The sequence below is a fragment of the Pristiophorus japonicus genome, unplaced genomic scaffold, assembly GCF_044704955.1.
Source record: "Pristiophorus japonicus isolate sPriJap1 unplaced genomic scaffold, sPriJap1.hap1 HAP1_SCAFFOLD_1512, whole genome shotgun sequence".
In the NCBI taxonomy this organism is placed as follows: domain Eukaryota; kingdom Metazoa; phylum Chordata; class Chondrichthyes; family Pristiophoridae; genus Pristiophorus; species Pristiophorus japonicus.
This window is the reverse complement of record NW_027251188.1, coordinates 27102-43509: the sequence shown is the minus strand read 5'-3', so window position 1 is coordinate 43509 and position 16408 is coordinate 27102. Positions and strand designations below refer to the sequence as shown.

The 16408-nt window shown below is 54.5% G+C and overlaps 1 protein-coding gene across 1 annotated transcript in view; it reads left to right on the top strand.

The window, feature by feature from the left end:
• LOC139242888 (ribonuclease 3-like) overlaps positions 1-16408 on the top strand; it is a gene marked incomplete at its 3' end in the record, with an annotated part of 48706 nt that overhangs the window by 13657 nt on the left and 18641 nt on the right. The window contains exons 3-4 of the mRNA XM_070870533.1: positions 1440-1547; positions 13344-13451. Coding sequence (XP_070726634.1) covers positions 1473-1547; positions 13344-13451 — 183 coding nt within the window. The remainder of the gene's footprint in view (positions 1-1439; positions 1548-13343; positions 13452-16408) is intronic.

The window sequence follows — 16408 nt, the reverse complement described above, 5'->3', positions numbered from 1 at the left end:
GTGGGGAAACGCGGCAGCCAATTTGCGCACAGCAAGCTCCCACACAAAGCAATGTGATCACAACCAGATAATGTTTTTTTTTGTTATGTTGATTGAGGGATGCATTTTGGCCCCAGGACACCAGGGATAACTCCCGTGCTCTTCTTCGAAATAGTGCCATGCGATCTTTTACGTCCAATTGAGCGAGCAGACGGGACCTCGGTTTAAGGTCTCATCTGAAAGACGACAGTGCAGCGCTCCCTCAGTGCTGCCCCTCCGATAGTGCAGCATTCCCTCAGCACTGCCCCTCCGACAGTGCGGCACTCCCTCAGCACTGCCCCTCTGACAGTGCAGTGCTCCCTCAGCACTGCACTGGGAGTGTCAGCCTAGATTTATGTGCTCAGGTCCCTGGAGTGGGACTTGAACCCACAACCTTCTGACTCTCCGACAGTGGGTGCTGCCCACTGAGCCACTGGCTGGGTTAGTGCAAGTACAGCTCAAACAAAGATCAGGGATCTCGGAGGTATATTGGCCCAGGAATCCCGGTCGGCTGCTTCCCGCGGGCAATCAGGTAAAAAAGTTTAAAAAAGCAGCACACCTTCCTGTTCCTGCTGCGCCCATGCGAGCCCCCGGTCCTGAGGCCCACTGACTGCGCGTCGCAGCGCGTGCACGTTGGGACATGCGCAGGGCTGGAGCTGCAGTCACATGGCTCTGGGCAGCCAATCCAGGTAAAGTATGTTCCCATTCATAATAATGGGAACTCCGTAAGTTAGAAAACCCATTATTATGAATGAGAAACTCCCCCAAAACACACACAACTCTAAAAAAAACAATGGAAAAAATACACCACATCTTTTAATTAATTTAAATTAGTTATTTATGTAGTATAAAAAAAAATTATTTTCCAATTTTTTTTTTCCAAAATTTTTAAAATTATGGTTTAAAATAAACTTACCATAGTGGGAAGGGTTTTTGAACAATAAAATGTGTTTATAAATTTTATTTTATAATGTTTGTGTGTGTTTTAAAACTCTTGCGCCTGTCACAGTAGGCTATGCGCTGGCTTTTATCAGGCGCAAGACTTTTGAGGAGACCCGCTGGGTAACTTATGGGTAAATCCCGCAATCGTGCCAATGTCCTCGCTCCCGAGATGCGGAGGATTTGTCGAGCTGGAGCCAGTTTTTAGCGCAGGTGCATTGTGAGCTAAAAAGCAGCTTTTGCGATGCATTCCTGGGTCCGTACACGCCCCGTACATGTCCCGTATGCACCCACCGTGCACACTCCCCCCGTACACGTCCCGTACGCACCCTCCGTGCGCACTGCCCCGTACACGTCCCGTAAGCACCCTCCCGTACACGCCCGGGCAGGCGGGGATTTCTGGGCCAGTATTTCAGGTGGTGTTATCATCGGTACATCCCACTATCGCACGGCGTACAATCTTGTGTTCACATTCCTTTCAGGAGGCGCTGCAGAAGATCAGGCAGAAGAACACCATGCGACGCGAGGTCACGGTGGAGCTGAGCAGCCAGGGTTTCTGGAAGACTGGCGTTCGCTCCGACGTCTGCCAGGTACACGCTGGCCCAGGGGGCACTCGATGCATGGATCTGCTCCGCAGCTTGTGGGGGGGGGGGAGCTGGGGAGGGGGCAGTGCTCTCCTTTTCCCCGCCCACTGTGTAAGTCCAGGGCGGAGAAATGCGCATGGTTTGCGCTTCCCGTTAACGCCACTGGGGGCGGGGGGGTGCTAACGATTTCTCTTCGGCGGATCGCGGGGTTGTGCGGGCGACCCCTTTGTGCCCCGGAGCGGAAATTGGGAAGCTGTTTGAGACAGAAAGAGCATAAAAGTATAAGAACATAAGAAATAGGAGCAGGAATTGGCCATTTGGCCCCTCGAGCCTGCTCCGCCATTTAATACAATCATGGCTGATCTGATCATGGACTCAACTCCACTTCCCTGCCCGCTCCCCATAACCCTTTACTCCCTTGTTGCTCAAAAATCTGTCTATCTCCACCTTAAATATATTCAATGACCCATCCTCCCCATCTCTCTGCGACAGAAAATTCCACAGATTTACAACCCTCAGAGAGAAGAAATTCCTCCTCATCTCAGTTTTTAATGGGCGACCCCTTAGTCTGGGACTATGTCCCCTAGTTTTAATTTCCCCTCTGAGTGGAAACATCCTCTCTGCATCCACCTTGTCGAGCCCCCTCATTATCTTATACGTTTCGATAAGATCACCTCTCATTCTTCTGAACTCCAATGTGTATAGGCCCAACCTGCTCAACCTATCTTCATCAGTCAACCCCCTCGATCTTCGGAATCAACCGAGTGAACCTTCTCTGAACAGCCTCCAATGCGAGTTATCATCATAGGCAGTCCCTCGGAATCGAGGAAGACTTGCTTCCCACTCTTAAAATGAGTCCTTAGGTGGCTGAACAGTCCAATACTGGAATTACAGTCTCTGTCACAGGTGGGACAGACAGTGGTTGAAGGAAAGGGAGGGTGGGACTGGTTTGCCGCACGCTCCTTCCGCTGCCTGCGCTTGGTTTCTGCATGCTCTCGGCGACGAGACTCGAGGTGCTCAGCGCCCTCCCGGATGCTCTTCCTCCACTTAGGGCGGTCTTTGGTCAGGGACTCCCAGGTGTCGGTGGAGATGTTGCACTTTATCAGGGAGGCTTTGAGGGTGTCCTTGTAACGTTTCCTCTGCCCGCCTTTGGGGCTCGTTTGCCGTGAAGGAGTTCCGAGTAGAGCGCTCGCTTTGGGAGTCTCGTGTCGGGGGCATGCGGACAATGTGGCCCTGCCCAGCGAAGTCCAAAACTGTACGCAGTACTCCAGGTGTGGCCTCACCAATACCCTGTACAGTTGTAGCAGGACTTCTCTCCTTTTATACTCCATCCCCCTTGCAATAAAGGCCAACGTTCCATTGGACTTCCTGATCACTTGTACCTGCACACTAACTTTTTGTGTTTCATGCACAAGGACCCCCAGGTCCCTCTGTACTGCCAGTTGAGATGGAGAGCTCCCGGTTTCCGCTGCTGTTTGATGTCTGGGACGGCGCTGGCTGATTTAACGGCCAGGTCTGATTTTAAGATCACCCCCCCCCCGTTCTGGATTCCCCTTCAGTGAGGCCGCTGCAGACGATATCAGCATCAGCCTCGCGGGTCGCGACCCGGCCCCACACTCCACTCGCGGGGCGGCGTGCTAAAGGGAGGCCGCCATTTTTAATTTTTAATTTGCCGACTTACCGGTGCCGCCCTTCTGCGCGCTGTTATTCCCGCGGGGGTCCGTGACGCGAGGGTGCAGCCCGGCATTCCTGGCTCTGTGCCAGGCTACGGTCACGGCACGCCGCGTCCCCAGTGGCCCAGTGGAGGCCGCGATCCGTGTCAGAACACCAGCGGCAGGTCGGCGCCATAAACGGCGCGGCGTGGAGGCTCCGCGGAGCGGCATGGAGGCCACGGGGAGCGGCGTGGAGGCATACTGCTTCAGGGAGCAGCGCGAGCTGGTGCAGGAGGGCGACGGCAGCGAAGGGTGACATCATCAAGGTCCAGGTCGGTGATTGGAGCGTTGGGCAGGCACAGCAGGAGCGGCGAGGTCGGGGCGAAGGGGCGGTGAGAGATTGTAGAGGGATGTGATCGGGGCCCAGGAGAGGCGGGAGTCTGGGGCCCAGAAGAGGCGAGGGCCCAGGGGGCAGCACGGGCCCAGCCCACACTGTGTGATATGTGAGCGGCACTAGGTCCGTGCAGCAGAGCAGGTCTCCAGTCGTCCTGGTTAACCCTTGCCACTGGACCAAGCCCTACCTCTGTCAAGCCCGTGTGGTGGCTGGTGTGCAACGGCCACCCCACGTTAAAAAAATCCACGCACAGGAATCTTCCACCCTTCAGGATGTAGTTCGGGATCTGGAATATTAGATCCTTCATCGAAACACCTGGGAACTCATCCCTTTTTGACGTGGAAGCAAGTCATCCTCGATACGAGGGACCGCTATGATGATGATGATGGAGGCCCTAGTCCCATGGCGGAGGTTAACAGAAGCTGCGGATCATGTGATCGCGCCCGCGTTACGCAGAAGCGCTGGAAAATTACTCCTTTACATAGGACTACTTTGGATATCCGGCACAGAAACAGGCCATTCGGCCCAACCAGTCCGTGCCGGCGTTTATACCCCACTCGAGCCTCCTCCCGTCTTTCCTCATCAAACTCTATCGGCATAACGCCTTCCATCTTGGGCACGGTTCTGAGTATTAAGAATTGCCAGATCCTGCATGGTTCTGTTGGGTACAGAGTAAAGCTTACTTTATTGTGCCTCAGTTGCAATCAGATGTAACCATGAATGTACCATTGGGGCATTTGTCCCCATTTCCCACACCAGCCAATCTCTCTCACTCTTTCTGATTTAAGTTTGCTAATTTGTGCGAAATTGGGGATCCTTTTCCCTGTGGGCTACCAGGAAGGGGACTGTGACTACCGACATCATTCCACACAGGATCACCGGCACCCGACCAAGGACACGGCAGTTTAATCCCAGCAGTTTTGACCGGAGGACTGAGGTCCCAGAGGTGAAAGATATATTTGCAATCCACTGTGCCACCAATTGTCGGGCAAGTGTCAGTAATACGGAAGGGTTTTCCGATCCTGTGTACCTGCTGCATTGGAGGCAGAACTTCGACAATCTGCTTGAACTGACAGGGGGTCGGGGCGGGGTGGGGTCGTGGGGACAGAGAGACTAATAACTTAATTTATTATATTGAAATGTTCCAGCCAAAATAAGTAATTCTACTCTAAGGTTCTTTTATATTTCAGTCCTGTTGAGATAAAAGGCCCACATTACAATAGAATCTTGGGGCTCAATTTTCCCCAAAGCATTTTTTTTGGTGTACTTGAAGAGTTACGCCCGATTTTTTTTTTTGGGGGTGGGGCGGGGCCTAAGTACGCCAAAAAAAAAGTCTTAAGTTTCCCCATTGGATTCCTTCATTTTGGCGTGGCCTAACCCGACCTTTAGTTTTTGGGGGTGGAGCCTTGATTTGTGCCAAAAAGACCGGGTTGCTATGGTAACCAGGGACACAATGCGAGCTGAGACTGCAAAGTGAAGCATACAGGCAGCTCCCAACACATTACAAGAATTGAAAAACACATAGCACCAACTTACCCCCCAACCCCGCCCGAAGGGCTTCCAGTCCGCTCCCATTCTCTGTCCCCGTCTCTCTCGCTCTCTGTCTCTCTCTCTCTGCCTCTCTCTCTCTCTCTCTCTCTGTCTCTCTCTCTGTCTCTCTGTCTTTCCCTGTCTCTGCCTGTCTTGTCTCTGTCTCTGTCTTGTCTCTGTCTCTCTCTCTGTCTCTCTCTCTGTCTCTCTGTCTCTCTCTCTGTCTCTCTGTCTCTCTCTCTGTCTCTCCCTGTCTCTGCCTGTCTTGTCTCTGTCTCTCTCTCTGTCTCTCTCTCTGTCTCTCTCTCCCTCTCTCTCCCTCTCCCTCTCTGTCTCTCTCTCTGTCTCTCTCTCTGTGTCTCTCTCTCTGTCTCTGTCTTGTCTCTGTCTCTCTCTCTCTCTCTCTCTCTCTCTCCCTCTCTGTCTCTCTCTCTCTCCCTCTCTGTCTGTCTCTCTGTCTCTCCCTGTCTCTGCCTGTCTTGTCTCTGTCTTGTCTCTGTCTCTCTCTCTGTCTCTCTCTCTGTCTCTCTGTCTCTGCCTGTCTTGTCTCTGTCTCTCTCTGTCTCACTCACTCTCTGTCTCACTCTCTCTATCTCTCTGACCCTCTCTCTCTCTGTCTGACAGTCTGTCTGTCTCTCTGTCTGTCCATCTCTCTGTCTCTCTCTCTCTCTCTCTCTCTCTCTGTCTGACTGGACTGGGTGTGTGAACCGGGGACCGAGAACGGGACCGGACAGCCTTTGGGCGGGGTTGGAGGTAAGTTGCTGCTTCGTGTTTTTCAATTCTTTCACTGTGTCCGGGCATCTGCTTAACCGGCGTGTTGCTTAACCGGGAGCCAATGTCGGTCAGCGAGCACAGAGGGTGATGGGTGAGCGGGACTTGGTGCGAGTTAGGACACAGGGAGCCGAGTTTTGGATCACCTCTAGTTTGCGTAGGGTAGAATGTGGGAGGCCAGCCAGGAGTGCGTTGGAATAGTCAAGTCTAGAGGTAACAAAGGCATGGATGAGGGCTTCAGCAGCGGATGAGCTGAGGCAAGGGCGGAGACGGGCGATGTTACGGAGGTGGAAATAGACGGTCTTAGTTATGCTGCGGATTTGTGGTCGGAAGCTAATTTCAGGGTCAAATATGACACCAAGGTTGCGAACAGTCTGGTTCAGCCTCAGACAGGAGTTGGGGAGAAGGGGGGAGTCGGGGGAGTCGGGGGCTGGGGAACGGAGTTTGTGGCGGGGACCGAAAACAATGGCTTCGGAATCCCGTCGGTCTTTAACTCTATCCGTAGTGGTTCCACTGCCTTCCGGAAATCCCTTCCTTCTACAGTACTGCTGGAATTGTGTCTTCAATATTCCTCCTCCCTCTCTCTCTTCCTCGGGCTCCTGCATTCTGGAATATTTTAACTTCCAACCATGCCCAGCTTGTGGCCAGGTATATGTAATGTCGACTGCCTCGTACCCTTCGAGCTGACAGTGCTTCGAACGCGCGGGTTTCATTTCTGATGCTGCGTGTATTCACGTATTGAAGTCTGACTCAGCCCCACCCTGCCCATATGCCCAACTGGTGGTTCTGTCTCTCAGTTTTTGGCTTACAGAGTGGATTCTCTGCTCCCAGCCCTTGGCTAGTTTAAATCTGTAGCCATGCCTGGCCCCAAGGCTGCTCCCGATATCCCGGAAATCTGAAACCCTCCCTGCACTAATATTTGCGAGTCCCTATTTTAATATTAGAGTGTTAGCCATGGCTCAGTGGGCATCACCCTCGCCTCGTGAGTCAGAAGGTTGTGGGTTCAAGTTCCACTCCAGAGACTTGAGCACAAAAATCTAGACTGACACTCCCAGTGCAGTGCTGAGGGAGCGCCGCACTGTCAGAGGGGCAGTGCTGAGGGAGCGCCGCACTGTCGGAGGGGCAGTGCTGAGGGAGCGCCGCACTGTCGGAGGGGCAGTGCCGAGGGAGCGCCGCACTGTCGGAGGGGCAGTGCTGAGGGAGCGCCGCAGTGCTGAGGGAGCGCCGCACTGTCGGAGGGGCAGTGCCGAGGGAGCGCCGCACTGTCGGAGGGGCAGTGCCGAGGGAGCGCCGCACTGTCGGAGGGGCAGTGCCGAGGGAGCGCCGCACTGTCGGAGGTGCAGTGCTGAGGGAGCGCCGCACTGTCGGAGGGGCAGTGCCGAGGGAGCGCCGCACTGTCGGAGGGGCAGTGCTGAGGGAGCGCCGCACATGTCGGAGGTGCCGTCTTTCGTATGAGATGTTAAACCGAGGCCCCGTCTGCTCTCTCAAGTGAATGTAAAAGATCCCGTGAAAGTATTTCGAAGAAGAGCAGGGGAGTTATCACCGGTGCCCTGGCCAATATTTAACCCTCAATCCACCAAATTTTTGCACAATATCTTTCCACCAAAAAACGTTTAGCACTACACCAATTTGCCTCCCTTAATAATGAGCTGAATTATGTCTGGTTATGGAAGAGATTGAAGATTATAAGGATAAGTACCCACGTGCATCATTATATAAAGACTTAACATTAATGAGATATTGATAAAACCACTCTGAACTGTCTGAATTACCACCTGAAGTTAAAGATCTGTTTTTGCTGTAATGCATTTAGTCGGAATGCAATCAGTATAATCTTATTTGAGCAACGGCACACCGGAAGGTGTGCAGCTTTTAAATGGTTCGATGAAAGGTTTCCTGTTATGACACTTGCAAAAGCTGAGTGCGAGAAATCGCCGTGCCAACACTTGTAATTTGCGCGAGGCTTTCAGTTCGTTATTGCTGCTAGATTCTGGGGTTTGTGGCGAGCGATGATCTTTTAGTGCCGTGATTAATTCTCCGCGCGCTCTCGCGCCCGGGGACTAATTGTACTTCCGGCGCTATCATTATCAGCATCCCAGCGGAGACAGTTCACGATTGACGGTGGCGTCTGCAAAGTGTCTCTGGTTCCCTGGGGCGTTTTCACTCACCGAGCCGTTGCAAGAAGCAGCTTTTATTCTCCTTCTGTTGCCCGGGCCCCAAGCTCTGGAACTCTCTGCCTAACCCTCTCCGCCTCTCTGCACCTCTCTCCTCTTTTAACACACTCCTTAAAACCTACCCTCTTTGACCAAGCTTTTGGTCACCTGCCGCCAATTTCGACTTATTTACACTCTCAAAGCCTCCCTGATAAAGTGCAACATCCCCACCGACACCTGCGAGGCCCTGGCCAAAGACCAGTCCGCCCTAAGTGGAGGAAGAACATCCGGGAGGGCGCTGAGCACCTCGAGTCTCGTCGCTGAGAGCATGCAGAAAGCGAGCGCAGGCAGCGGAAGGAGCGTGCGGCAAACCAGACTCCCCACCCACCCCTTTCCCTCAACCACTGTCTGTCCCACCTGTGACAGAGACTGTAATTCCCGTATTGGACTGTTCAGTCACCTGAGAACTGACTTTTAGAGTGGGAGCAAGTCTCCCTCGATTCCGAGGGACTGCCTGTGATGATGATGCGACTCAGTGTCAAACTTTTTGTCTTGTGATAATTCCGTGAAGCGCCTCGGGACGTTTCACTACGTTAAAGGCGCTATATAAATACAAGTTGTTGTCCTGTCCAATTTTCCTCCCTCTGACCCCCTCCCCTCCTCCTGCTGACGCTTACCGGTGTGGAGTGTTTGTTTTTACACTCTACGTTGATTCGTTAGACCTTGGAAATTATAGGAAAAAGGACAACACCTGGCACAAAATTCAGGCTTAACCCAGTGTCAGTTTTATTCAGCAAAAACTAACTAAAAAAAACTACAGAACTAGATTCCTGAGAGAATTGACTGAAGACATACAATCGCCCTTCCAGTTTATCGCTGTAATCGTGGATCGAAAGTTCTTGGTCGTTGGTTACTTGACCGGATGTTTCCCCACCTGGCCGTTCTTCCCAGTTCTGGCCCTTCCGTGTCTGTTCCGTGCCCCGCATCGGTACGGTGTATCTCATTTCTTCGCCTTCTCTTCGCCCGCTCGCCTACGTATATCCGTGTGAGGAATAATCCCCCGCAGCTGCGGTTTTGGCTAATGCGTTTGAATCGATACGTTGTTTGCGGTGACCTGGTTTGGTTGACTGCGACGGTGCACCTGAATGTTCCCAGTTTGCACGCGGAGTCGACCAGGCAAAGGGTGACTCCTCGTTCTCCAAAAAATTGTCATCATCTTCATCGGCAGTCCCTCGGAATCGAGGGAGGCTTGGCTTCCACTCGTAAAATGAGTCCTCGGGTGGCTGAACAGTCCAATACGAGAGCCACAGTCCCTGTCACAGGTGGGACAGACATTGGTTGAAGGAAAGGGTGGGTGGGGAGTCTGGTTTGCCGCACGCTCCTTCCGCTCCCTGCGCTTGGTTTCTGCATGGTCTCGCCGACGAGACTCGAGGTGCTCAGCACCCTCCCGGATGCTCTTCCTCCACTTAGGGCGGACTGGTCTTTGGCCAGGGACTCCCAGGTGTCAGTGGGGACGTTGCACTTTATCAGGGAGGCTTTGGACAGTGTACCTTGCAACGTTTCCTCTGCCCACAAAGATAACTCCTCATCCTTAGTACCTCGTTCTCCAAAAAATTTGCTCCTGGGGTGGATCCATTTGTGGTTCTGGTTTCCTTGCACACTTGGTGTCTCCAGCGAGATTTATTTTTCTCTCCCTCTCTGGCCAATCAGTTCAGGGCCTCATCAGTTAGTTTCTGAAAATGCATTGTTAAGAAGCATAAACCCAGTCTGGTACTTGACCACAACGATTGACCTTTTAATTGGTGGTGAGTCACCCCCTGACCCCAGGCCGGTGACCTTTTGCTGCCCTTTGTCCAGTTAATTCCAAAAACTTGCATCAAATCAATTTAATCAACTTTTCCGTTCGTGGCCTCGCGCTGTGCTTTCTGGAAAAATTGTAACCGTACACTGGGGAGGGGGGGTATAGTTACAGCACACACACACACACACACACCAGGCATTGACCCTGGGGTGCAGGTAGAAACTTACCTCCCCCCTGTTAGCGTTAGTGTTTTCTTAGAAGAATCACTCAACACTCAGGGTCGGTTCCAATGCTGAAGCAGCTTTTATTACGCTCAGCGGGAAGGAAAAACTCAGGACCGTATCCAGGTTTCTCTTCACAGAACAAAGGATTACATGCACCTTTATATGTTTCACAACAGTTACAAAACATTTTACTACAGCTACACAGCCCATCACGGCTGGACACAAGCCAATCACAATGATTATAGATTACATATAGGTTATTTTAACCCAATAGAATTCCCCTTATGTCTCAGGAACCATGTGTTCGTCTTTTGTCAGCTTGGGCTGATTGATATAGGTTCTCTCACTAGTTCTTTCTTCTTGGAGAAATAATTGGTTTCTAACCTTGTTTACAGGAGATGGGTTCTCTTATCTCTTTCTTCCTGGGGAATTAATTGGTTTATGGCCTTGAATATGGGAGATGGGTTCTCTCCTCATTATTCTTATCCTGCATCCAAGGCATTCCTATAGTGGGCCTCACAGGGTTATTGCTCGGTCATTGAACATTCAACAGTTCACAGCTTGACTACCTGATTTCCCATCATGCCTGGGCAGCCATTTTATGTGTGGCCACTTTAAACTTATATGCGTTTAGATATATCTAGCAGGTGCCTAATGCCTAGTATTCTGGTATATTCTAAAGGTGCCTACCTCCTACAACAACCCGAAACGGGCCCCACTTTCCGGTTTTCGCCACCCGTGCGGCGGAGTTGCGGCTGATATTCGGCACGTGGGCGTTTTTTTTTTATTTTTGCTCGGGGCAGATGTAGCTGCGGCTGAGCGGCGGAAGCCCACCGGCAGCGGGCTCGGACGCCCCGATCGCTCGTCAGCGCGGCCCTGATGCGCCGCGACGTTGTCTCGCCTCCCGTTAAAGGGGAGAGCCGCGTGCGGTGAGCTCCGCATCTTTTTAAATCGGGGCCAAGGTGGGGGGGGTGGGGGGGCGGGGCGTGGTGTCTGGCGTCCCAGCCGAGCCCTGGGGGGGGTGGGGGGGAAATTGTCGGGGCCGGTGCTGCCTGTCGGCCCAACGGTTTAAAAAAAAAAAAGATGGCGTCGCCGACAGCGTCACCTCCCCTTTAAGAGCAGCTGCGGCGCGCTAACCAACGAGCGCGCCGACACAGAAAGGCTGTCGGGGGCACCGATCAGAGGCGGCGCGCTCCCTCGCGGCAATTCCCGGGAGGGGTGCTGCCAGTCGGTAAGGGGTCGCCGCAGACACGCCGTGGCGGGAACACGCTATGAGCGGTCCCCGGACACCGCTCTGCCGCTGATGACGGGCCAATTTGCAAAATGGCGGCCCCTCCGCGGAGAGTCCGGCGGCCGTTGCGCGCCTCCCCGTGTCCGCAGATTTCAGGTGGCTGGGGGGGGGGGGGGCCTTGTCGGGGGAGGGGGCGACTTCGGTCCCTGGGGGTCTGTATATTTCTGCCAGACAAGGGTATCACCAAAAGGATACGGAGCCAAAGGCGGGGTGGATGGAGTTGGGTCAGAGGTCAGCCACGCTCGCATCGAACGGCGGAACGGGTTCGAGGGACCGGAAAGCCACCTCCCGTTCCTACGTTGCAGCCGCACAGCATCTAATTACTCTCGGAGCCTTCACGGAGGCTCTCATCCGGAGTGGAGGAAGTGCGTCCGGGAGGGCGCTAAGCACCTCGAGTCTCGTCGCCGAGAACATGCAGAAATCAAACGCAGGCAGCGGAAGGAGTGTGCGGCAAACCAGTCCCACCCTCCCTTTCCCTCAACCACTGTCTGTCCCACCTGTGACAGGGACTGTGGTTCCCGTATTGGACTGTTCAGCCACCTGAGGACTCACTTTTAGAGTGGAAGCAAATCTTCCTCGATTCCGAGGGACTGCCTCTGATGATGATCATGAAATTCATTATCGCCACGCTCAGTGGGGGGTGGTGGTGAGGGGCGGGGTGGGGGGGTGGTGGTGAGGGGCGGGGTGGGGGGGTGGTTGTGAGGGGGGGAGTGGGGGGGTGGTGGTGAGGGGGGGGTGGGGGGGTGGTTTTGTGGGGGGGCGGTGGTGAGGGGTGGGGGGTGGTGGTGAGGGGAGTGGTGGTGAGGTGGGGGTGGTGGTGAGGGGGTGGTGGTGAGGGGGGGGGTAGGGGGGTGGTGGTGAGGGGGGGAGTGGGGGGGTGGTGGTGAGGGGGGGAGTGGGGGGGTGGTGGTGAGGGGGGGAGTGGGGGGGTGGTGGTGAGGGGGGGAGTGGGGGGGTGGTGGTGAGGGGGGGAGTGGGGGGGTGGTGGTGAGGGGGGGAGTGGGGGGGTGGTGGTGAGGGGGGGAGTGGGGGGGTGGTGGTGAGGGGGGGAGTGGGGGGGTGGTGGTGAGGGGGGGAGTGGGGGGGTGGTGGTGAGGGGGGGAGTGGGGGGGTGGTGGTGAGGGGGGGAGTGGGGGGGTGGTGGTGAGGGGGGGAGTGGGGGGGTGGTGGTGAGGGGGGGAGTGGGGGGGTGGTGGTGAGGGGAGGGGGGGGTGGTGGTGAGGAGGGGGGGGGTGGTGGTGAGGAGGGGGGGGGTGGTGGTGAGGAGGGGGGGGTGGTGGTGAGGGAGTGGTGGTGAGGGGGGGGTGGTGGTGAGGGGGGGGTGAGGGGATGGGGGGGTGGTGGTGAGGGGGGGGTGAGGGGGTGGTGGTGAGGAGGGGGTGAGGGGGTGGGGGGGTGGTGGTGAGGGGGGGTGGGGGGGTGGTCGTGAGGGGGGTTGGGGGGGTGGTGGTGAGGGGGGGGTGGGGGTGGGGGGTGGTGGTGAGGGGGGGGGTGGGGGGGTGGTGGTGAGGGGGGGGTGGGGGTGGGGGGTGGTGGTGAGGGGGGGGTGGGGGTGGGGGGTGGTGGTGAGGGGGGGGTGGGGGTGGGGGGTGGTGGTGAGGGGGGGGTGGGGGTGGGGGGTGGTGGTGAGGGGGGGGGTGGGGGGGTGGTGGTGAGGGGGGGGTTGTAGTGGGGGGGTGGGAGGGTGGTGGTGAGGAGGAGGGGAGTGTGGTGGGGGGCTGGGGGGGTGAGGGGGCCGGGATGGGGTGTGTGCCGGGACGGTGCAGTACAAATAGTTACGGCGTTGCTAAAGCTGATGGAAGGAGGACCCCCGGTCGGTGGTGGGCTGATCTCAGTGCCGGGATTCTCGGTACGCACTCCCCGATGTGTGAAGCTCTGCTCCGGGAGCAGCGATTGGTCGAAATTAACTCTGGTGTTTGTGGAGGGTGGGGAATCCTTTCGTTGCTGCACAAACTCTTTTTTCAGTGTTTATTATGTGTCTTGCAGCATGCCATGATGTTGCCCGTATTGACCCACCATATCCGCTACCATCAGTGTCTCATGCATTTGGATAGGCTCATCGGCTACAAGTTCAAAGAGCGCTGTTTGCTCCAGGTAACTAGACCTTAACTTGTCTTTTCCCCACTGTATAGTTTCAGTAATCGCCCTATGATCACGTTCCTTAAGTCCATGTTTCAGCTGTGGCTCAGTGGGCAGCACTCTCGCCTCTGAGTCAGAGGGTTGTGGGTTCGAGTCCCACTCCAGGGATTCGAGCTCAAAAATCTAGGCTGACTCTCCCAGTGCAGTGCTGAGGGAGCGCTGCACTGTCGGAGGGGCAGTACTGAGGGAGTGCCGCACTGTCGGAGGGGCAGTGCTGAGGGAGCGCTGCACTGTCGGAGGGGCAGTACTGAGGGAGCGCCGCACTGTCGGAGGGGCAGTACTGAGGGAGTGCCGCACTGTCGGAGGGGCAGTACTGAGGGAGCGCCGCACTGTCTGAGGGGCAGTACTGAGGGAGTGCCACACTGTCGGAGGGGCAGTGCTGAGGGAGCGCCGCACTGTCGGAGGGGCGGTACTGAGGGAGCGCCACACTGTCGGAGGGGCAGTGCTGAGGGAGCGCCGCACTGTCGGAGGGACAGTGCTGAGGGAGCGCCGCACTGTCGGAGATGCTGTCTTTCAGATGAGACATTAAAACAAGGCCCTGTCTGCTCTCTCAGATCCCTCGGTCCTATTTTGAAGAAGAGCAGGGGGAGTTCACCCTGGTGGGCCGGCCAATATTCATCCCTCAATCAACATCATAAAAAAACAGATTATCTGGTGATTATCACGTTGCTGTTTGTGGGAGCTTGCTGTGCGCAAGTTGGCTGTTGTGTTTCCCACATTACAACAGTGACTACACTCCAAAATGTACTTCATTGGCTGTAAAGCGCTTTGAGACATCCGGTGGTTGTGAAAGGCGCTATATAAATGCAAGTCTTTTTATTTGCGGTTTTGTTTGGGGAGGGGGGGCAGTGGGACGGTGGGATTCGAGGACAATCTCCTGCTAGGGGGAGCGGTGGGGGGGGGGCGTACCAATGTTGCCTTTAGGCTACGCAGCTCCTGTGCAGCCATCTCAGTGGCAATTAAACAGGACATTGTCGGGACGCTAGCATCGTGGGTATTTTGCTGGCCTAGTAATCTGGGAGACCCGAGTTCCAATCCCACCACGGCAGCTGAGGAATGTAAATTCAGCTAATTGAATAAAAAGCTGGCATGAACCATGAAACTGCCGGATTGTCGTTAAAAACCCGATCTGGTTCACTGATGTCCCTTTAGGGAAGGAAATCTGCCGCCCTTACCCGGTCTGGGCCTATATGTGACTCCAGACCCACAGCAATGTGGTTGACTCTTAACTGCCCTCTGAAATGGTCCAGCGAGACACTCCGTTGTACCAAACCGCCACAAAGAAGTATCACGGGACTGCAGCGGTTCAAGAAGGCAATTCACCACCAGCAACTCGAGGGCGATTTACGGACGGGCAATAAATGCCGGCATTGCCAGCGACACCCACATCCCGTGAATGAATAACAAAAAACTATCTCCTGTCCCAAAAATGTACTCCAGCTACAATGTCCCGAATCCGGCGAACCGCGGGGCAGAGGCCGGGTGCGTTTCCGAATTTCGGGTCAGGCATTAAAACGGCTTAGCGCAACCCGAGCTGAAGCATAAGATATCACACAAGGACTGTACTCATAAAGTACGAAATATTTCACAAGGACAGTCCTTGTCTCCACATACACACAGGCCTCTGGCTTTAGGGAATCTTGGGCCAAGCAGTCGCACACTCATCAATGTCTGCGACATTGCATTATAAGTAAAGGCATTATTGATTTTGTGTTACATAAATTGGTTAATAACGAAATGTTTCACAAGTGCAAACTGGAATATATTTGCAACACCTGTAAATCGCGACAAACACCAGAGAGCGCGTGAGTCGGGTCGGGCCGAGGGGAGCACGTGGGTCAGGCCGGGGTCGAGGGTCATTCGGCAAGGCTCTGACCAATCGCACGCCGGACGGACTACTCCGTGTCAAACGCCGCTTTTCTCAACAAGTGTCTGTTTTTTTTTTGGCCAATTCTGGTTTTCGGGATTCGGGACGTTGTACCTGTACCTCAATCGGCAACACTAAAAGAAAACCATATGCCGCCGTTTTCTTTTATGCCGTTTCGCGGGCGTGTCTGTGGGATCTTGCTGTGCACGGAATGTCTCGGTGCGCTTGGCGAAGTGACTCACTGTTCCGGAAGGCGGTGACCCCCTTGTCTCTGAGCGATAAAACTCTTTGAAATTTGCGCGAAGCTACTATGAGAACCTACACAGTTTCTAACTGTTCCAATTACTGGGAGGAATAGGAAGCTGAGACTCGATTCCGTCTCAACGGAGACTCAAATATCCGCTGGAAAAGCTACAGGGAGTTTATAACCTGCTGCATCTCTCTTATTCATCCGCTGAACCTGTTTTTCCCTGTGGACGCAGAGGACTGGGAACAACCCCGAGGTTTGTTTTAATGGCGTTGGGAAGCAATGTTATTGTTCCTTCAGCGGCAACACTTCATCCTTAACAATTACTCAAACGGTTTGACCTTCAAGGTCAGGAGCTGGCCTGTCCATTGCCGATTTGTATTCTGCGCTGGAATGTGATGAGACAGTTGATTTAAAAAAAAGAAAGACTTGCGTTTATATAGCGCCTTTCACGACCACTGGACTTCCCAAAGTGCTTTACAGCCAACGAAGTACTTTCTGAAGTGTGGTCACTGTTGTAATGTAGGAAACGCGGCAGGCAATTTACGCACAGCAAACTCCCACAAACATCATATCATCATAGGCAGTCCCTCGGAATCGAGGAAGACTTGCTTCCACTCTAAAAGTGAGTTCTCAGGTGACTGAACAGCCCAATACGGGAATTACAGTCTCTGTCACAGGTGGGACAGACAGTGGTTGAAGGAAAGGGTGGGTGGGGAGTCTGGTTTGCCGCACGCTCCTTCCGCTGCCTGCGCTTGCTTTCTGCATGCTCTCGGCGACGAGACTCGAGGTGCTCAG